Source organism: Colobus angolensis, unplaced genomic scaffold (assembly GCF_000951035.1).
Source record: "Colobus angolensis palliatus isolate OR3802 unplaced genomic scaffold, Cang.pa_1.0 Scaffold372, whole genome shotgun sequence".
Classification (NCBI taxonomy): domain Eukaryota; kingdom Metazoa; phylum Chordata; class Mammalia; order Primates; family Cercopithecidae; genus Colobus; species Colobus angolensis.
In genome coordinates, this window is record NW_012117066.1 from 203,803 (window position 1) to 219,670 (window position 15,868).

Genomic DNA, 15,868 nt, shown 5'->3' on the forward strand with positions numbered 1-15,868 from the left:
TATGTTACCCTGACACCCACCTCGCCCCCATCCTTTAAAACCTCCAGTGAAGTGGAGAGAGCACTGATTTGATTCTAGGGTTAGATCTGTGTCTTACACGTTATAAAGCTTCTGAATGGTAATGTACATTCTTCCAATGAAGGGACAAAGTGGAGATTTCCTCTGTCCCTGCTGGGGGCCTGGGGGCATGTTAGATGCCTTTCCTAGCTATTTCATTTCATCTACCAAGCAATACTAGCAGATTCGCATTGTTTTATCTCACATATATTTTCAAAGCCCACATCATCCACTAGACCACATGGACATTCTGAACCTCCGTGACTACATCTGCAAAATGGAAATATACATCCTTAAAATGAATCTTGTGAGTATCAGAGGGTTTGTGTTAAAGCAGTTAGGGCAGATAAGGGGTATTTTTGCTCATCCACTGGGCTTCTTCTGTCTGTAATCCTCCAGCATATCTCTTCCCTTCCCTCAGTGGCAGACCTTACCTCTTTCATAGAAGGCTGAAGCCATCCAATGTGAACTTCATCCTCCACTCCTTTCCTTACACCAGCATGTTGTTTTCCATAATGGAAGATCTCTTTTGTTTGTTTTCTTTTTCTGATCATTTAAATAACTTTACCCTAGATTTTCTTAGGACCCACCAGTCTATGGGTGATATGGTTGTGTCCCCACCCAAATCTCATCTTGAATTGTAGGTCTCACAATTCCCATGTGTTGTGGAAGGGACCTGGTGGGAGGCAATTGAATCATGGGGGCGGGTCTTTCCTGTGCTATTCTCATGATAGTGAATAAGTTTCACAAGAGCTGATGATTTTATAAAGGGGAGTTTCCCTGTACAATTTTCTTCTCTTGTCTTCTCTTGTTCTTCTCTCTTGAGATGTGCCTTTCACGTGAACTTCCACCATGATTGTGGAACTGTGAGTCCAATAAACCTCTTTCTTTTGTGAACTGCCCAGTCTTGGGTATGTCTTTATTATCAGCATGAAAATGGATTAATACATTGAGTATAAAGTCATTCAAACACAATCACTCCAATTTTTGTGACCTTCTGTTCACATGTACACAGTGCAGAATCTTAGCCACCCCTAAGGTCACTCTGAGCCTTGCTGCAAATCACAGGAGGTATCCTGGGTGCTCATGAACTGTTATGAATTTTTTGAACTCTAGAAACAAACTCTAAGCCTCAGTTTTTCATCTGTAAAGGGAGATGATGATAGTTTCTTTAGGTGGGTGTTTTGAGATTAATTAGATAATATGTATAAAGTAATTAGCCTTTGGTTGCCCTGCATTCTGTTACTAAATAAATGGTTGTTATTGGTGTCACTGTCGAACACCTACTAATAGGCCTTGCCACCTGTTGCAAGGTGTTGATGTGATCCCCAGGGCAACTGGCTAGTATAGGAAGTGGTGAGGGGTGGGTGAAGACACACACTGCATTCTGCCTTATCATTCCTACTGCCTTGTTTGGTGGGAAAAGATTTTCTAGTTGGGCTCTGTTAGTTGCCAAGGTCAGAAAACTACTCATATTAGATTGAATAATATGAAAAAGTATTAATCATATGAAATTGCATTTTTGTACATCAAAAATGGTCAAATATCAGTGATTTTTTAATGTTTCAACTGAACACTTAAAGAGTGATATCAGGCCAGGCACGGTGGCTCAAGCCTGTAATCCCAGCACTTTGGGAGGCCGAGACGGGTGGATCACGAGGTCAGGAGATCGAGACCATCTTGGTTAACACGGTGAAACCCCATCTCTACTAAAAAATACAAAAAAATAGCCGGGTGAGGTGGCGGGCGCCTGTAGTCCCAGCTACTCGGGAGACTGAGGCAGGAGAATGGTGTGAAGAGCTTGCAGTGAGCCGAGATCCGGCCACTGCACTCCAGCCTGGGTGACAGAGCGAGACTCTGTCTCAAAAAAAAAAAAGAGTGATATCAACAAATAGGTTTATTCTCTTATACTGTCCCATTTCTTGTTTTGTTTTTTACACTAATTAATATAGTGAAAAAATGTATGGAGAACTGTCCATTTTAACAGATATAAATCTACCTCATCCTACCAGATAAATTACATTCCATTGTTTGGATAGATTTCATTTTAGCCAAGCTCCTATTCATGAACATTTAGGTTGCTTCCTTTTATTCATTGTTGTTCTTACAAAATATGATGCAATATAAGTCTTTATGTGTATATATATATATATAACTTTATACAGTATTTTTGAGTATATCTGTAAGATGAACTACTAAAAGTAGAGCTGCTGGTGAAAGAGTATGTGCATTAGAAATTGTGATAGGTATTGTAAAGTTCTCTCCCAAGAAGCTGCCCAAAGTTAGATTCTAATCAGCAGTGAACATTCTTGCCATGTCAGTATTGTCAAACTTTATAATATTCGCTAATCTAATGGGTTTTAAATGGAATTTTGGTGCTTTATTTTGCATTATTTTCACTATATGTGATGTTAAACAATTTTCATATATTATTTATTTTCCCATTGTATATTAGCTTGAGCTGGTGTAACAAAAAATCATAGACTGGGTGCTTAAGCAACAGGAATTTATTTCTCATAGGTCTGGAGGCTGGGAAGTCCAAGATCAAGGTGTTGGGCGATTTGGTTTCCTGGTGAGGGTTCTCTTCCTGGCTTGCAGAGGGCTGCCTTCTCCCTTGTTCTCACATAGTGGGGTGGGGAGTGGGCCTAAGAGAGACAGGGAGAAAACTGGTTTATCTTCCTCACTCTGGCTTCTTTTCTGCTTATAAGGACATGAATTCTATCATGGGGCCTTACCCTCATGACCCCATCTAAATCTAATTACCTCCCAAAGGCCCCACCTCCAAATACAATCATCCTGAGGATTTGGGCTTCAGCATATGAATGGTGGGGAGGGACACATTCAGTCCACAACACCTATGAACCACCTGTTCATGCCCTTAGTTCCTATCTCCACTGTGTTGTCTGTTTCTTATTGATTTGTTAGAATTATTTATAAATGAAGAAAACCGGCAGTTTAGGGTGCATTTTAGAACAGGTTTTCTGCATCAGTATTCACATGTCAGTATGTATTGGGGACGGGGCAGCACGCTGGCACATTATAAAGTTTCAAGGTTCAGTTATTTTTGTCTCTTACCATGATTCATTATTTGGTTTTGCTGCCTGCCACTAACAGAGATCCTGTTAGTTCATCCTAATTTTAGGAATATTATGTCTTGAAACACTTGCAAGTTATCCCGTCTTGCATCTTGCCTTACAGAAAACTCCTTGACTATCAGAACAGAAGAAGGGGAGAGAATCATTAGGAGGATCAGGAAGGAGTGGAGGGAGCCTGGGAGGTCGATGCAACTAGCAGGCTAACATCTCAAGCCCTCATCCCCTCATTTTTTTCTTTGATTGGCTTTTTCTTTCTGTTTCTCCTCCTTCCTTCCTTTCTGTTTTTCTGTGTTTTTGTTTCTTTGTTTGTTTCTGGCTACATACTATAAAAATACAATTCTGGAGCATGTGGTTAGTTTCCCACCATGGGGACTCAAATGGAATTTCAAGTCACTCACCATAATTCGACTATAAATTAGAGAATTATTATGAATAGAATAGGACGGAATGTGGTTTCATGTTTTCTTCCCCCAGGGACCTTGCCCAATTTGGCAATAGGAACTAAATTAAGGGTGGGATTAGTTCTAGGAAGTGGATTTTGAGTATAGCTGCATGTCTAATCCAACTATTATGGGCAGTGTCTTAGTTATCTGTGTTAATGAGAGATCAGGAGGCGGTGGATAACTGAAATCTCCAAATGTACCAGAAACGTATTTCTGCCTTTGTTCATTTATTCCAGTGATCCTTCCACTAGAACAATTACTGAAGTGGTTTTATTTCTACTCATTTTAACCTTCTGTTTTCTAGCAACAACATAGGCAAGGAGGCCACATGCTGCAGGGGGAAAAATGAATACTAGACCAGGAGTTGGGAGACAATTTTAGTCCTGTCTGTGCCCTGCACTAGCCTGAGACCAAGGACAAGTCATAAAGTCTCCTAGGTTCTCAGTTTCTTCCCTCTAAAAGGAGCCATATAACATCAACCTCTCTGGGTGGCTAGGGGTGCTGAGGGGCCCTGGAAAGTGGAACTGGCGCTAGTGCTGCCTGTGCCGCAGAGCCAGGCCATTTACACATGTGCAGTCTGTGCAGCATGGGACACAGAGGAGGAGTGCGGCCTATGCCGGCCCATTTTCCTTCCTTGTTCTCCAAGTATAAGCACACTCCATTATTTTCCTAGGGCTGCCAGAATGAATTACCACAAACTGGATTGCTTAAAACACCAGACATTTACTCTCTTGAAATTCTGAAGATCAGCAGTTCAAAATCGATGTCACTAGGGCCACGGTCCCTCCAAAGTTACTAGGGGGAGAATCCTTCCTTGCCTCTTCCAGCTTCTGGTGGCTCCAGGCATTCCTTGGCTTGTGGTTGCACTACTCCAATCTCTGCTTCAGGGGTCACACTGCCTTTGTGTCTGTGTCCGTGTCTTCTCTTCCATGTCTTATAAGGGCACTTGTCATTGGATTTAGGGCCCACCTGGCTTACCTAGGATGATCTCTTCTTGAGATGAGCTATGTAATATGGCACCGAGTAGGTGCCTGAACAATTAGTTATGACTGTGACTCCTGTTTCCTCTTCTGAGGTCTTTTCAATTCTCCCCGCCCTCACCCTGCCCAGCCAGGACAGCCAGTCCCTTCCAAGAGCCTACCACAATCTTGTACTGGCTGCATAGAGCTCATCTGCTGCTGGGTCTAAGCCACTTGTGTGGACCTGTGGTGCGTTTCCCCTTGTCTTCTGGGCCTGGGTCAGTGCTGGCATACAGCTGGTGCTCAGAGTATGTCTGCGTAATGAATAAACTACAGTGTGCTTGCTCTTGGCAAGGAGCCTGGCACAGTAGGTCTCTGAAATGACCAGTTAAGTGAGGGTGTAGATCAATCTTTGGATAGAGCTTTTGAACCTTCTGGCATTTTTCACCTCTTCCAAGGCAACATGGCAGCAGGGACATTATTATCATTACTAACAAATATTTGTTTAGTGCCAAGTTCTTTGCTCTGCACATGGATGGCCTAACTTAAATCCCCTTACAGCTTACAAGATAGGTACTGGTACTATCCATCTTTAAAGCACAGTGAGCCTCAGAGAGATTGAGAAACTTCCCAGCCACACTACCAGTGAGAGGTGAAGCCAGCTGGACTTCCTGGGTCGAGTGGGGACTTGGGGAACATTTCTGTCTAGCTAGAGGATTGTAAACACACCAATCAGTGCTCTGTGTCTAGCTAAAGGATTGTAAATGCACCAAACAGCACTCTGTAAAAACGCACCAATCAGTGTTCTGTGTCTAGCTAGAGGATTGCATATGCATCAATCAGCACTCTAAAATGGACCAGTCAGCAGGATGTGGGCGGGGACAAGTAAGAGAATAAAAGCTGGCTGCCCGCCTCATCCAGCCAGTAGTGGCAACTCGCTCAGGTTTTCTTGTATGCTGTGGAAGCTTTGTTCTTTCACTCGTCACAGAAATTCTTGCTGTTGCTCACTGTTGGAGTCTGTGCCACCTTTGAGAGCTGTAACACTCACAGCAAAGGTCCGCGGCTTCATTCTTGAAGTCAGCAAGACCAGGAACTCACCCGCAAGAAGAAAGTCCATGACACCACCTTTTAGAGCTGTAACACTCACTGTGAAGGTCTGCAGCTTTGTTCTTGAAGTCAGCGAGACCACGAACCCACCGGAAGGAACAAACTCCTGACACACTAGGAAGTGTGGTGGCAGGGATGTGAGCCATAGGCAGCCTGGCTCTGAAGCGGTGGCCTCTCAACCACTGTGTTCGGTTCCTTGCTGTTCCGTCAGGGAGACACAAGGCAGGAAGTCCGGTCCCTCTGGCGGGAATCCGGAAGATGAGTTGGAGCTTAAGTGGGACTCCTGAAACCACGTAAGAGGTGAGGGCACCATGCATTTGAAGCTCTCCAAGGCCGTGACACCCAAAGCCAGGGCCGCATTATGGCTTTCGCGGGCCCTAGCCATTTTTGCCTTCGCGGAGCCCTCTTTCCTCCAAAAACCAACTCTAAGCCAGGCTGGATTGTATTAATACCCCTCTTTGAAACAGACTGTGCCTACTTGTGCCTCATGGATAAGTCGACCCTGCTCAAAGCCTTCTTCTGGTGAAGAGAGAATTGGTGTTCTGGTGCCCTAACCCGCCTCTGTCTTCGCAGGTCCCGCAGCGGATGGCGGCAGAGGGCGCCCCTGAGGATGGCGGCGGCGGCGCCCCGGGAGTGTGGGGCGCCTGGGGCCCCTGGTCCGCCTGTTCGCGTAGCTGCAGCGGCGGAGTGATGGAGCAGACGCGGCCCTGCCTGCCCCGCTCCTACCGCCTGCGCAGCGGCCAGCGGCCTGGCACCCCCACGCGCGCCTTCGCGGACCACGTGGTGTCGGCCGTGCGCACGTCGGTGCCACTACACCGGAGCGGCGACAAGACGCCAGCCCTGGCCGGCACGGACGCCAGCCGCCAGGGCCCCACCGTGCTGCGGGGCAGCCGGCACCCACAGCCCCAGGGCCGCGAAGTCACCGCGGACAGAAGGTACACGCACGCCCTTGCCTGTGCCCCTCCCCCTGTCCCTGTCTCAGTTTCTGCCCCTGTCCCTGCCCCTGCCTCGGACGCTGCTCTGCACCACAGACAGTGCGACTAATGCATTGCTCTGCCAGGTGGAAAGGAGCTCTGGGCTCCACGAAGTTCCTTTCACCTTTTGATTTATTTTGCAGCCTTGTAAAGCGTTGAGGCCACTCCCACCTCACTCTGTGGCTCTGAATAATCTTCAAAGCGAGGCTAATTCTGAGAATGCCCTTACAAAGAATTTTAGGGAGGCCTCCTAGAGGGGTGAAAGCAGGAGGGGAGTGCTGTCCTGGTGCCGGGAAGGAGAGATCCTCAGGTTAGAGCTGAGGACACAAGACAAGAAGACGTGTATCTAACCCGAAAGCTGGTATGAGTTGCCAATCCTAGGATAAGTTGAATGTTTGGAGTCTTAGAATGCTCCGAAGCTGTAGGCTTCCAGATTTTGTGAACCTTTCTAGTAAGTTTCTCGAAAGTTTTTTGAGTCAACACACTGGTTTGAGGATATGTCTAAGGACCTAAACTGTTTCAGAGTCCATAAAATGTAAACTCTAGAAATGGCATAGTGCCATCAAAATAGTGGTATAGTTCTAAGAAGCATAAATATGCCAAAGTAGGCAGTGCCTGGGGAAAGGTAGGGATATAGGTGCTGAGAAGAGCTTGTCAGTGAGTGAAGCAACAGATATTAACAGATCACTGCATTCATCCCTCAGTATTTGTTGGGTGTCTTAGTGCCTAGGTTCCTGGTAGATCCTGGGGGAATACTAATGCAAAAACAGTAACAAAAAACAAACATGGACAAGAACAAAAAGTGTAAGATGTGCTCTCTGTGCTTGAGAAATGCATAATTCATTTGTCAAGCCCTGTTAATGCCCAGCCCTGATGAAATAGATGCTACACATGAGGAATCAGAGGACCTAGAGCCAGTGGACAAACTGAGTTTTGAAGGTGGTGCTGCTCACCCCCAGATCCCTGCAGTACTCATCCTCCTGTGGGTGCCAGCTGAAGGGATGGAGGGCTGGATTTGGGTGGGGCCTGAGTGGGAAAGAGGCTTCTTGACAGCCTCTGTGGTTGAGAACCTAGAAGAGCTGCCTGAGGATCAGGCTGTTGTTGGCCACAGGCCTGTGCTGCAGGCATTGTGCCTGTGTGTTTTGGCAGCAGGAAATTTTTTTCTTCAAATGTATTGACGGGGGCCAGTTAAACTGTTTACTATGAAGTTCCTGCAAGTTTTTATCATGCTCTTGTGATTTGACAGTTACTGATGAAATAATCCAAATATTAGCCTGGGAGGCCTGTGCTGCCTACAAATGTCATGCTCCTCCTGGCTGATGAAAATCACATTTGCTTATATTCATCAGTCATTAGGTACTTGCATAGTATATTTGACCCCAAGGAGAAATGTCAGCATGTTTTTAGGATGGCTGTCTGCTCCACTCTCTGTTTCGGGTTTGAGGTTTGAGGCTTGAGGCAAAGGCTGTCGGAGTTTAGATGTTTAAGAAATTGTTAGGTTGCTCCGCTAGGCAACAGGAAACTTAATTGGAGTCAGATAACAAATGAAACTATTCAACCTTCCACCAGATATTTATTAAACATCTACTATGTTGTAAGACCCTGGGACATACACAAAGGTGAATAAAAGCCAGGTTTTGGGACCTCATGGCTCTTACTGACAGGCTAGAGCAGTTGTTTGCAAAATTACTATTTTTTTTTTAAGCAGAAGAATCCTTTCTGCAAAATCAGTCTTAGATGGAGGCTTAGTTTATGTAACAACACTTGTAAAATCTGAGTTGCTTTGGTTGAAGCCTCAGAGGTATAGAAACCTGGGGTCAAGATCCAATGGAACAGTGATTTTCAACCTCGACTGACCGTTAGAATTTTTTTTCCAATCTTCTAGAAACCCTGACACCCACATCACACTCCAAACCAGCATCAGAATCTCTAGGGGCCACCCTCAGATGTTGGTATGATTCCATTCCAGCCAAGTTTGGGAAGCACTGGTCTGGATGAAGCTCTTTGGAGACTCAAGTTTCCATGGGAAAGATTTTGGGAATCAAATATTGTCTAGCAGAATTTTCCAAGTTTAGTGAGCACGTATCAGAATCACTTGCCGTGGAGTGGGTGGCTTGTTAAAAAGAGTTGCCAAGTCCACGCCATCTCCCATGCCTAACGGGGATTCTGATTTGTAGGTCAGTTATATGTCCTATGTATCTTCATTTTAAATGCTTCTGATATAGCCTAGAGTTTGAGAACCACTACTCTAGAGGGTTGGAAAAGATGCACATCTAGATGCCTTCAATATAAGGCAGTCTGATGAGATAGTAGTGACAAGGGCTCCCATGTTGAAGCATGCCTTCTGTGCAGGCATTCTTTCAAATGCATGACAACATTTACAGTTACACAACCCTGTGAGGCAGAAACTATTATTCACATTTTATAAACAATGAAACTGAGGCCGGGAGGAATGAAGTGACTTGCTCAAGATTACCACTTGAGAAGCAATAGCACTAGAATTCAAAAGAGGTCTGCCAGAGTCTGCCTCTAAAGTTGTTTTCACTGAAATGGGTATTCTGAAAATGAAGCTGCTGACTTCCAGCCGGTGTGTTCAGAAAAGGTGCTTGGAGGTTGGTCTGTCTGAGCCGTGTCTTGACAAATGGATAGGATTTAATAGTGAAGGCTTAAAATGAGCTGCATCTCTTCCTTGCAATGTTCAGCTCCTTTAACCAGGATAATCTTTGCATCTAATCCTAGACATCACGTGAGTTAAAAAAAAAATTAGAAACCACAATCTGTATTCTCGGGGGGTGCTTACACTTTGGTGGTAGAGAAGGGCAAACCCACAAAACACTGCCCACCCTGGGAGACAGTAGAGCTATGACCAGGGTTCAGGAAGAAGGAATCTTTGTGGAATGGAACAGTCAGGGAAGACTGCACAGAGCAGGTAGGATTTGAACCTGCCCTTGATGAATAAATAGAATTTACTTAGCTGGAATATATCTGGAAACTTCTTGAGTCCACTTGCTTCCATACCAGGCGTTCGTCTCGTTAAAACAAGCACATACGTAGTATAAATCCTACTCTAAAAAGCCTCAAAAATAAAGTCAATCTTCATTGGAGCTCTCCCAAGGATTCAGAGCTTAGGAAAGTTAAACTTCTCTGAGCCTCAGAGGCTTCATCTTTCAAATGAGAGTAATAGTAATACCTATCTTGTGGGGTTGAGTAATTCAATGAAATAATACATTCATATTGCCTGGTCCATAGCGGACACTCATCAAATACATTCATATTGCCTGGCCCATAGTGGGCGCTCATAGCAGACACTGTAACTCTCATTATGGGTCTGAAGGCTGTTGCTAGATAATGTGTTAGAGAGAGTTCCAGTTAGAACTCAAGTGCAGCAGAAGGGATCAGGTGAACTGGGGCCACTCAGGAAGATGGAGCCAGGAACTGAGCTCCCGTCCAGAGGGGCGGGACTCTGGGCAGCACAGACTGGGTGCAGCCGAGGCCCTAGTGTCTGTGCTCCCTGCTCTCTGCCCCTTCTTAGTGTGGCTTGCTCAGAAAAATCCTCCACAAAGGGTGGCGTTCCCCTGGGATTTAGTTAGGGCAATGGCAGAGGAGGTCCCAGGCTAGGGGGTTCATCCTTCAGGTCTCGGCCAACAGATTCCATAATGGCACTCAACCAAGTCATCTTTCACCCTAGACCCAAGGCTGTGTCCGCATGATAGCTAAAGGGCAAGGGGCGAGTACGGAAGTAGGGTGTTAGGTGAGTCCTGCAAAGCACGCCGCATTGTGGCAATTCACACCTGTGAAACCGAAGATACTCCTTGGTAGGAGCGACTTCCCCCTCAATTGCTGGAAATGGGTACCTGTAGACTAGAGGGTGCTGGCAGGAGCCCCTGTTACTATAGGATCCCCCTTCACCTTTTCTTCCTCCAATTTTATTGTGTTAAAATACACGTAACATAAAATAGACCATCTTAATTATTTTTTTTTTTTGAGACCAAGTCTCGCTCTGTCGCCCAGGCTGGAGTGCAGTGGCTGGATCTCAGCTCACTGCAAGCTCTGCCTCCCGGGTTTACGCCATTCTCCTGCCTCAGCCTCCCGAGTAGCTGGGACTACAGGCGCCCGCCACCTTGCCTGGCTAGTTTTCTATATTTTTTTAGTAGAGACGGGGTTTCACCGTGTTAGCCAGGCTGGTCTTGATCTCCTGACCTCGTGATCCGCCCGTCTCGGCCTCCCAAAGTGCTGGGATTACAGGCTTGAGCCACCGCGCCTGGCCCATCTTAACTATTTTTAAGCATACGGTTCAGTGACATTGACTATATTCATACTGTTATGCTACCATCACCACCATCCATTCACGGAACTCTTTAAAATCTTTCAAAACTGAAACTGTATCCATGAAACAATAACTTCACATTCCTTCCTTCCCCTACCCCAGCCCTCAGCCAACCATCATTCTACTTTCTTCCACTATGATTTTGACTACTCTTAAGTATCTCATGTATTTGTCTTTTTTGTGACTGGCTTATTTCACTCAATATAATGTCCTCGAGGTTTATTCCATATTGTAGCATTTTCCTTTTTAGGGCTGAATAGTATTTCGTTGCATGTATAGACCACATTTTGCTTATCCTTTCATCCATCAGTGGACATTTAGGTTGCTTCCACATTTTAGGAATTGTGAATAACACTGCTACGAACGTGGGCATTTTCAGTTCTTTTGGGTAGAAATTGGGAAGTGGAATTGCTGGATCATAGGGTAATCATATATTTAGATTTTTGAAGAACTGCCATACTGTTTTCTATAGCAGCTGCACTATTTCACCTTCCCACAACAGTGCACAAGGATTCCATCCTCACCAACACTTGTTTTCCGTTTTTTTGATAGTGCCCATCCTAATAGCTGTGGGGTGGTATCTCATTGTAGTTTGGTTTGCATTTCCCTAATGATTAGTGATGTTGAACTTTTCTTTATGTACTTAATGCCTGTTTGTGTATCTTCTTTGGAAAAATGTCTGTTAAGTCCTTTGAAGACCTTCCCTTTTATAACACTGAAAGCAAGGTGGATTTCTTCCCATACCCAAAATGTCTAGGGAAAATGGCATCCAGAAAGACGCCCTGTGGCCCAGAACCCAAGTACACAACCTAACAGAAATGCGTTGCAAATGTCTGTTGGTCAGTATCACTCAGCTTACAAAAAGACAAGCTATGAGAGCAGCGCCCTCTCTTATTTGAGGACTTCAGGTGATTTTTTTCACCACTCTGATGCTTAAGAGCCTGATATTTGGCAGGCTTTCCTTCCCACTGGACTTCCTTACATTCGCCTACATTAGCCAGCTTTTCTGGTCATTCATCACACTCATTAACCAGCTGGCATCTGGGGAATGGGATATTCGATGGCGTTAATTCAGATTTTCAAATATGAATTTGGACTAGGTAGTGCCAGGTTGACACTTTCTTCTCTTGGAAACAGTTGTGGGTGGCTGGGATATGAAAGCCTTGACTATGAAAATCATGACCCTGTTCCCACTGAGGGGAGTGTGTCATATTCCTCAGGTGTTTGGGGGTAGAAAGAGGTTGAGGAGGGTGGGCTTCCCGGAACTTCCCAGAGGAGTTTCCTATAGAAGTTTTTCTGTAGAGCTGATTTCCTTTTGGGACAGAGTCTGGTGGGGCAAGGAAAACTCTTGCCCAGGCGTGCAGACCCACACTTCAAGAGCAGTTTGTGGCCAGTTCTCAATGCCTGGGGCTTTGAAATACAGTGCTTTATTAGAATCTAGAAGAACAGGAGCTACACACCCTGAAAGGCTGTAAACTACAGGATAGTTATGAGTGCAGCTTCTGGAATTGGCAGGTTTGGATGCTCCATCTGACCCTGCCACTTGCTGGCTATGTATCCTGCCGATCCTGCCACTTGCTGGCTATGTATCCTGCCGAAGTTACTTAACTTTTCCCTAGTGGGAATAGTAATACACCTACCTCACTGAGTTGCTGTGAGTTGGATAACTCATACCACATGCTTAGCATGGTATCTCCTAAGTGCTCAGTAAAGGCATCTCAATGCCCTCCACGTGCCAGACACATTGGCAGTTGTTTAACCTGCAGCATTTTATCTTGTCTTCATTACAACCCATGTGACAGATATGTAGTGTTCTCATTTATGGATGCCAAACTCAAGGGTCAGGGAATAAGTATCTCCTTCAAGGTCATGCAGAAGGCAAGTGAGAGAGCACAAGCCTGTGCGACATCTTGCTCCTTTCAGACCTGCTTTTCTAGAAAGCCCTTTTCAAAGTGAAAGGTAACACTCATCAATTTAGCTAAGTTTGATAAACTAACACCTCTTTGAGATGGAAAATGAAATATTTCTCTAATTATTCCCAAAGCTTTTAATGTTATATAGGAACCCTGAAACTGGCTCCACTGTGAACTCCAGAAGCCCAGAGGAAACACTACTCACTGTCGTTGGAAGCTGGCCCTGCAAAGTCTTCATTCACATAGTTATTTGTTGTTAAGGCTGCCTCTGGATCTCAGGTCTTAATAGACATTGCCTTGTTTAAAGTTTTGTTTTCATTTGAATTCAGCCAATATTTTTGTGTATTTGCTTTGGGCCAGGCACTGTGCTCGACACAGGAGGGGTAGATAGGTGAAAGAGGCGTGGTTTTCCACAGCCTCCCTGTCTGATGAGGAAATAGCTCAGGTATGAACATCTAAGGGAATGTGATGAGTGTTCTACCTGGGGGATGAGCCGAGGGCTGTGGGAACAGAGAGGTGGGACTAATTCTTGGGGAACAAGGTCACTTCATAGTGGAGGGAGGGTACTTTCTTGAACGATCAGTTTGCATTTTTTAGGTGGAAAAGATGGGAAAGAGCTGAGAAAGGCTTGGTGTGGCTGGGGGATGAGGTGATTTGCTGACACAAAGTGGAGAAGAAGTGCTTCTTACCTTTGAGCGGCTCCGGCTGGTGGGGTGGAGCAGGAAGACAGGCAGACATTTACAAGTCAAGTACCCAGGGAGGAGAGGGGAAGACAACGGAGGACTGGGGGAGCCAGGGAAGCCTTTGGAGGAATAATTGAGCTGTGCTTTGAAAAGGAAACATTTTAGCAAAGCCCAAGAATGAGGAGGGCCTTCCTGCAAAGAGCAAATGGTCAGGGTGGAGACCTGGAGGCGTGAGTGAGCATGTCGTGTTCATAAATGGTCTGGTGGGGCTGCAGCACAGGCTGTAAATGAGGGAGTGTCCAGGCGAGACTGGGGAAGTCCATAGGCTCCTTTCCAGAGAGGAACTTTAAAGCAGTCCTAAGGGGACTGAACACGAAATTCTCAGAGTAAGACAGTCCCTATAAACACGGATGGCCAACATTTTTTTCCGTGAGATGATGTATATAGTGTAAAGCCCATCTAAATTTCTCCTTAATGCCCTGTGCTTTTCAAACTGTTTGGCTATCCCATCCACCACCCCGTCTCTGTCAATCCAGGAAGACAGGGTTAATTGTCTGGGGGCTAAGGCTTGATCCTGTAGTTTTGTAACAGGTTTATTAGTTTCCCGTTGATGTTGGAAAACTCGCTACACACTTAGTTGCTTTAAAAAACATACCACTTTATTCACTTACAGTTCTGGAAGTCAGAAGGCCAAAGTCAAGGTGTTAGCAAGACTGCATTCCTTCTGGGGGCTTCAAGGAGAAACTGTGCCCTTCCCTTCTCCAGCTTTGAGAGGCTGCCTACATGCATTGGCTGGTGGCCTTTCCTCCCATTACTCTGATCTCTTGCTTCTGTAATCTCATCTCCTTCTCAGACTCTTCTCCTCCTACATCCCACTTATAAGGAGGACCCTTGTGATTACACTGGGCCCACACAGGTAATCCAGGATAACCCCCCCATCACAAAATATTTAATTTAATAATCAAACACAAAGTGCCATTACCATATAAAGTAACATTCACAGGTTCTGGGGTTTAGGATGTAGACATCTTTGGAAGGGAAGGGGGACGTTATCAGTCTACCATAATACTACTTGCATTTTGGGGTCTTATGATTACTCAAGCAATAGGACAACTTCTGTGCCAGCAGGACCACCTGCCACTTTCCCCCATCCACTCTGGTTGTTGTTTATGGGAAATTTAGTGATCCTGTTTCCCAGAAAAATGATGAAGAGGAAAAACCATGCATCCCCACCCTACCCTTAAGCATTCTTCTTTAGAAGTGTTTTTGAAGGACAGTGACAATAATGAAGTTAAAAATAGCAGCCAGTATAAAGAGTTTTGTACCCCAAGTTCAGAGTTCAGTCCTCAGCTCTTATGAATGCTTTATCCTGGACAAGTCACCTCATTTCTCTAGGCCTGAGTTTCTACATTCATAAAATAAAGAGGTCCTTATTCTAGTCATTAAGGGGTCTTGCTTTTTATTGATGCATTATTGAGACCAACTGCTGTTTTAAATGTTCCTGTCATCTTTTCTGCCACCCAGAGTAATGGGAAGAGAAGGTGAGTAGGAAACGCAGCTCTTAAACACATTTTCTTTTTCTTTTTTTTTTTTATTTTTTGAGATGGAGTCTCGCTCTGTTGCCCAGGCGGGAATGCAGTGGCACAGTCTTGGTTCACTGTAACCTCTGCCTCCTGGGTTCAAATGATTCTCCTGCCTCAGCCTCCTGAGTAGCTGGGACTACCGGCGTGCGCCACTACACTTGGCAAATCTTTGTTTTTAGTAGGGACAGGGTTTCACCATGTTGGCCAGGTTGGTCTCAACCTCCTGACCTCAAGTGATCTGCTTGTCTGGGCCTCCCACAGTATTGGGATTACAGGCGTGAGCTACCGTGCTGGGCCTCAAACACCTTTCCAGACATGCTTCTGGAATGTGATGGTTTTTCTCTGTAGATGCACTGACATTGTACCTCTTCAAATCCCTCCATTCAGACTTTTGTCTCATGAGTTTTTCTTACAAGTGTTGTTCACACATCTGTCCTCCTTTTGCTAGTCTCTTGGACAGCCCCCTTCCATGGACGGGATCACTATTTCGTGCCTTATAGAAACCCCTGGGCTGGGAATCATTAGACCCCACTTCCTGTCTCAGCTCCATCATCTGCTAACTGGGTGACCTATGGGAATCACAATGTAATCTATAAAATATGAATAATTATATGTCCTCTGCCTACCACACAAGGCTTGTTGTGAGGGTCAAATGAGGTAACAGCTGTAAAAGTACTTCGAAAAACATAAGACACTATTCAAAAACAACATGGCTTGATTGTTTTAT

General features: G+C 45.2%; 1 protein-coding gene across 1 annotated transcript in view; it reads left to right on the forward strand.

The window, feature by feature from the left end:
• THSD4 (thrombospondin, type I, domain containing 4) overlaps positions 1 to 15,868 on the forward strand; it is a 704,860-nt gene that overhangs the window by 110,038 nt on the left and 578,954 nt on the right. The window contains exon 4 of the mRNA XM_011953812.1: positions 6,235 to 6,596. Coding sequence (XP_011809202.1) covers positions 6,235 to 6,596 — 362 coding nt within the window. The remainder of the gene's footprint in view (positions 1 to 6,234; positions 6,597 to 15,868) is intronic.